Below are 6,521 nucleotides of genomic sequence, written 5' to 3'. Positions count from 1 at the left end.
ATTGCAGAATATAAATCCCCTTGAAGCACACTGAACATCACTGTAGTAAGGTGAATAGTGTCTCCCTTTTAAAATGTCTACTCAGACATTCAGAAGCTGATCTTATTTTAATATAGGGTCTTTCCAAATGAATGAGTTAGGATGAGTTCATGCTGGATTAGGTGGACCCTAAATCTAATGACTGTTGTCCTTATAAGAAGAGGGACTGATACAGAGACACAAGACATATGGACGAAGGGCATGTAAAGACTGGGCAGAGGTTGGAATGATGCAGGAACAGGGGAATGAATGCCAAGGGTGCCAGGAGCCTCCAGGAAGAGGCAAGGAAGAATGCTTGTCCAGAGCTTTCAAGGGCAGCAGGCCCTGCTGACAAATTGATTTTGGATATCTTTCTCTGGACCTCAAGAGAGTAAATTCCTGTTGCTATAAGTCACCAGTTTTGGGTTAATTAGTTACAATGGCCCTGGTGACTGACACGGGAGGGCAGGGAGGGAGTTTGCTTTTACCTGGCATGGTCAGCAATACACCCTTACTGTCCTGTCTCAGGGGTGGGTCATCTCTCCAGCTCAATGTAAAATGCACTCTTCAGAGATCTTGATCACCTTCCTTAATTCTTCCTTATTCTAGTTCACTTATTTCTATTGTTTACACATGATAACATACTCTAATTACTTGTGAAATCTTCTTTAGAGAAATGTTTATACTACTTCCTTTTTTGAATTTTTCAATAATGTATATTATGTAATGGACATTTCCCCCCATAAGTGTGTATCTACAATAGAAATGGATTCCTGAATAGAAAGACACATTTTTCTCAACCTCATGAAGTTTCATATTAGTCTTACATTATAAAGGTTCCTTTCCTTACATCTTTCTTCATTTTTGTCAACCAGTTACTCAGTACTCAGGCTAGAGGCCTTCCCTTTTAAGGAAACTCTGTGGAACTGAAGCAGTCTATAAGGTGCCCTAGTGACACAGTGCTGACTAAGCATCTGCAGAAAGGTTACCCATGCCGATCCGTCTCTTCTGTTCTAGTTTCTTCACCTGGTCTCTGTGCGTCTGGACTGTCTACATTCATAACTTCAGTGGGGACAGGAGGCTGAATTGTTCTTGCTGTAAATCGTTCTGGCCTTTCAGTGTTCTTGGTGAGCAACTGCAGCATATAGAATTCTTCCTTTCTCTACTCATCTGGCCAATTTTCTTACAAAACTTTTGTAGCAATGTAACACATCCAGCAGTGTAGGAGTCTCTGTTTGTCCCATCCTTGGTCATATTAATGGGTATATCAAATCTATGCTATTTATGGAAAATCACTTCAGTATTCTTGCCTTGGGAACCCCATGAACAGTATGAAAAGGTAAAAGATAAGACACTGAAAGATGAACTCCCCAGGTCGGTAGGTGCCCAAAATGCTACTGGAGAAGAGTGGAGAAATGACTCCAGAAAGAATGAAGAGAGGGAGCCAAAGCAAAAACAACACCCAGTTGCGGATGTGACTGGTGATGGAAGTAAAGTCCGATGCTATAAAGAGCAATATTGCATAGGAACCTGGAATGTTAGGTCCATCAATCAAGGCAAATTGGAAGTGGTCAAACAGGAGATGGCAAGAGTGAACGTCAACATTTTAGGAAACAGTGAACTAAAATGGACTGAAATGGGTGAATTTAACTCAGATAACCATTATATCTACTATTGTGGGCAAGAATCACTTAGAAGAAATGGAGTAGCCATCATAGTCAACAAAGCAGTCTGAAATGCAGTACTTGGATGCAATCTCAAAAATGACAGAATGATCTCTGTTCATTTCCAAGGCAAACCATTCAATAACACGGTAATCCAAGTCTATGCCCCAACCAGTAATGCTGAAGAAGCTGAAGTTGAATGGTTCCGTGAAGACCTACAAGACCTTCTAGAACTAACACGCAAAAAAAAAAAAAAAAAAAAAAAATATGTACTTTTCCTTATAGGGAACTGGAATGCAAAAGTAGGAAGTCAAGAAACACCTGGAGCAACAGGCAAATTTGGCCATGGAGTACAGAATGAAGCAGGCCAAGGCTAATAGTTTTGCCAAGAGAATGCTGAGGAAGGTATTCTTATCTCTCCTTGCTATTCTTTGGAACTCTGCATTCAAAAGGGTATATATTTCCTTTTCTCCTTTTCCTTTCACTTCTGTTCTTGTCAAAACTATTTGTAAGGCCTCATCAGACAATCATTTTGGCTTTTTGCATTTCTTTTTCTTGGGGATGGTCTTGATCCCTGCCTCCTGTACAATGTCATAGTTGTCCTCTGTCCATAGTTCTTCAGGCACTCTGTCTGTCAGATCTAATCCCTTGAATCTATCTCTCACTTCCATGTAAGGGACTTGATTTAGGTCATACCTGAATGGCCAAAATGGGCACAATAAAAGACAGAAATGATATGGACCTAACAGAAGCAGAAGATATTAACAAGAGGTGGAAAGAATACACAGAAGAACTATACAAAAAAGATCTTCATGACCCAGATAATCATGATGGTGTGATCACTCACCTAGAGCCAGACATCCTGGAATGTGAAGTGAAGTGGGCCTTAGGAAGCATCACTGTGAACAACACCAGGGAGGTGATGGAATTCCAGTTGAGCTATTTCAAATGATGCTGTGAAAGTGCTGCACTCAATATGTCAGAAAATTTTGAAAACTCAGCACTGGTCACAGGACTGGCAAAAATCAGTTTTCATTCCAATTCCAAAGAAAGGCAATGCCAGATCATGGCATCTGGTTCCATCACTTCATGGGAAATAGATGGGGAAACAATGGAAACAGTGACTTTATTTCTGAGGGCTCCAAAATCACTGCAGATGGTGACTGCAGCCATGAAATTCAAAGGTGCTTGCTCCTTGCAAGAAAAGTTGTGACCAACCTAGACAAGATACTAAAAAGCAGAGACTTTGCCAACAAAGGTCTGTCTAGTCAAAGCTATGGTTTTTCCAGTAGTCATGGGGATGTGAGAGTTGGACTATAAAGAAAGCTGAGCACCAAAGAATTGATGCTTTTGAACTGTGGTGTTAGAGAGTCCCTTGAACTACAAGGAGATCCAACCAGTCCATCCTAAAGGAGATCAGTCCTGGGTGTTCACTGGAAGGACTGATGCTGAAGCTGAAACTCCAATACTTTGGCCACCTGATGGGAATAACTGACTCATTTGAAAAGACCCTGATGCTGGGAAGATTGAAGGCAGGAGGAGAAGGGGATGACAGAGGATGAGATGGGTGGATGTCATCACCGACTCAATGGATATGAGTTTGAGTAAACTCCAGGAGTTGGTGTTGGAAGGGGTGAGGGGTGGGGGCTGGCGTGCTGCAGTCCTTGGTGTTACAAAGAGCTGGACACAACTGAGTGATTGAACTGAACTGATAATCACCAAGAGATATGTACTGAGAGCTTACCTATGACAGCAGCTTGCAAAGCATTGTATGGGATGAACAAACAAAATAAACCACTTCTAACATTGTGCAGTGATTTTCACTGATATCTGAAATGTAGGTAATGTAAACAAAAAGACAATCTATAGGATTTAAAAAAAAAACTTTTCCTTCAGATTATTGGAGAATTTCTATTCCATTAATATCTGACCAGCTTTCCTGATTTATTCCAAAGTCCTAATTAATGCTTTTCTTTCTTTCTTTCTTTTTTTAAAAAAGGCTTTCTAAGAAGAGTAAGTTGTTGTCTTGTTGCTAAGTCATGTCCAACTCTTTGCAGCCCCATGGCCTGTTGCCTGGCAGGCTCCTCAGTCCATGGGGTTTTCCAGGCAAAAGTAATGGAGTGGATTGCCATTTCCTTCTCCAGGGGACCTTCCCAGACCAGGTATTGAACCTGCATCTCCTGCATCAGCCGGCAGATTCTTTACCACTGAGCCACCAGGGAAGCCTAAAAACAATAGATACTTTACTGTTTGTACATTTAAATTTTACGTATCGATGATAATTGCACTCCTGTGTAAGAAAAAAAGAAGATTGCACTTTCTTTTTTCCATTCCAAATCTTGTTTAAGATTAGGAGTCCAATGCTTTGGGAAACCCATGGAATGGAGAACAAGTGAGAGACAGGGAGTGAAACAGCAGGAAGAGAAAAGACGGAAGAGGAGGAGCAGGAAGAGGGCGGGAAAAGAGGCTGGGGGCGGAACGACGCAATCACTTGAGAAGTTAAGACACCATGTCATTTGTGGAGCAGAAAATTTGGGGATTTCGTTTTAAAAATTGCATTTAAAGATAAATATAGTCGAGTAGGACGGACATAGAATTAATTTTGGAGATCAGTGGGCAAAAGAGTTCAACAGAGACCGTGTCGTATATGTCAGATTGAGTAATCATGAGCCGCAGTCCAATAACTTAGCTGTCAGCCCCTTCAGGCAGTTCTCCTGGGAAGGGAGAGTAGGGAGATGGAGAGATGTGATCCGACAGACAGGCCACGTTTCTCCTGACCGTACAGAGGACAGACCATCCCGTGTCCAGGGGGCCTTGGGAGTGACTGTGAGAGTGGATGATTCTACTAAAAGGAGACGTGTCAAAAAAATTTAAAAAATAAATAAATAAAAGGAGACGTATTAAGGAGGCCACTGGGCTCCGAATCCAGGCTGTGTGTTGGGTCCACAGAGCATGAGGATGGAGCTCCGAATGGGCAGGTTAAGACTGAGGGTCCAGGCTCCCAGGGAGTCTGGGACACAGAGCAGAGAGCTGTGCTCGCCACCAAGAAACTGCCCCCTCCCTCCCCACCCCTGCTCTCTGCAGCAGCACCAGCACCTCCATCCTTATTCCGAGATGTCTGCTGACAAGGCCCCGTTTCTTAGGGTCACAAGTAGTCAGGACACTGTCACCTGTCAGGATGGATGGTGAACTTTGGGTGTCAGGCATCCGTGTTGGCTCCCTGGGGCTCCCAGCTGCTGTCTGAGGGGAGAACCCAGGACAGGGAGCACTTGGAGCCTCTGAAGCAGGAGCAGGTGCTCCCTGCTGTCTTGTTGGGTGGCGGCATCAGTGAACAGAAGCGGGAAGGAGGAACAGCCCCGCTGCAGGATTGAGGGGAAGCGTGGTCTTCCTAACTCCCCTAATTGGCTGTGGTGACCCAGGCTATCACCAAGGGAGGGGCCAGGCTGAGTGTCCTGTTGCACCTGTCCACCCCGACGCCACCCCCGCTTCTATGTGCTCCAGGGGAGATTGCTAAGCACACATTTACATTAGATTCATAGATGAAGTGAAGAGAGAGGCCTCAGACTGTTTCATACCTTCCCTGGAGTACGTTGAACCTGGAATACACGCGTTGTTTCAATACTCTGCTCATTACTCTGCCTGCTGTATTATCCAGATTTCGAGATTAGAATCTTGCCCCATCATGGGCCATTATTTTTTCAGTGGCATTATCCATCTCTGCATCTCAGACTTGCATGTGTGGTCCAACATGTGCTTCCACAAAGGATTGAGTGAAATGGGTGAAAAAATGAATTGCATGAATGAAGAATGTATTCCTCAGACAAAACCCAGTGCCTCCCCTAAAACCCTCTTGCTATGTTCTCAGGACACTGTCTCTCTGGTCACCCTCTTTCACGTGGCTGTGTGTTTCTGCCCCAGTCTCCACAGGGCATCCTGCACGTCCTTGTTTCTCAGACTGTAGATGAGGGGGTTGAGCATCGGGATGACCAGGGTGTAGAAGACAGAGACCACCTTGCCCTGCTCCATGGACTGCACAGCTCCCGGCTGGGCATACATGACAAAGACAGTCCCATAAAAGAGGGACACGGCTGTCATGTGGGAGCCGCAGGTGGAGAAGAGCTTGTGTCTCCCTCCTCTTGAGCACATCCTCAGGATGGTCCCTGTGATGTAGCCGTAGGAGGTGAGGACCACGAGTGTGGTGCCCACGATGATGAGGCCACAGATGGCAAACAAGACCAGCTCATTGATGGTAGTGTCAGCACAGGCAAGCTTGAGCAGAGGCGGCACATCACAGAAGAAGTGGTCGATGCGGTTGGAGCTGCAGAACGGGAGGCTGAATGTGAAGCTGGTCTGCAGGATGGAGTTGAGGCAGCCCCCGCAGTAGGTGCCCAGCACCAGGCGGGCACAGACCGAGGGGCGCATGGAGATGGGGTAGCGCAGGGGGCTGCAGATGGCCACGAAGCGGTCATAGGCCATCACGGCCAAGAGAAAAGCCTCAGTGGTAGCCAGTAAGGAGAAGAAGAACAGCTGTGTGGCACAGCCCCCAAAGGTGACCTTGGAGGAGGACAGGAAGTTGGCCAGGGCTTTGGGGGCAATGACAGATGAGTAGCACAAGTCCACAAATGAGAGGTTCTTGAGGAAGAAGTACATTGGGGAGTGCAGACGGGCATCCAGGGTGATGAGCACGATCATGGTGAGGTTCCCCAGGATGGCCACCACGTACAGGGCCAGGAACAGGGTGAAGAGCAGGGCCTGGGTCTGTGGACCTCCCTGAAATCCCTCCAGCACAAACTCCTGCAGAGGCATCACTGAGAGGTTTCCATTTCTGTGGGGTGACAT

The 6,521-nt window shown here is 45.7% G+C and overlaps 1 protein-coding gene across 1 annotated transcript; it reads right to left on the bottom strand.

The window, feature by feature from the left end:
- Positions 1-5,573: 5,573 nt before the first annotated feature.
- LOC122677654 (olfactory receptor 12-like) lies at positions 5,574-6,521 on the bottom strand. The gene has a single exon (XM_043877850.1). It carries the CDS (start codon positions 6,519-6,521, stop codon positions 5,574-5,576), a length of 948 nt encoding a protein of 315 aa, XP_043733785.1.

This window comes from Cervus elaphus, chromosome 20 (genome assembly GCF_910594005.1).
Source record: "Cervus elaphus chromosome 20, mCerEla1.1, whole genome shotgun sequence".
Lineage (NCBI taxonomy): Eukaryota > Metazoa > Chordata > Mammalia > Artiodactyla > Cervidae > Cervus > Cervus elaphus.
This window is presented reverse-complemented; position numbering and strand designations above follow the sequence as displayed.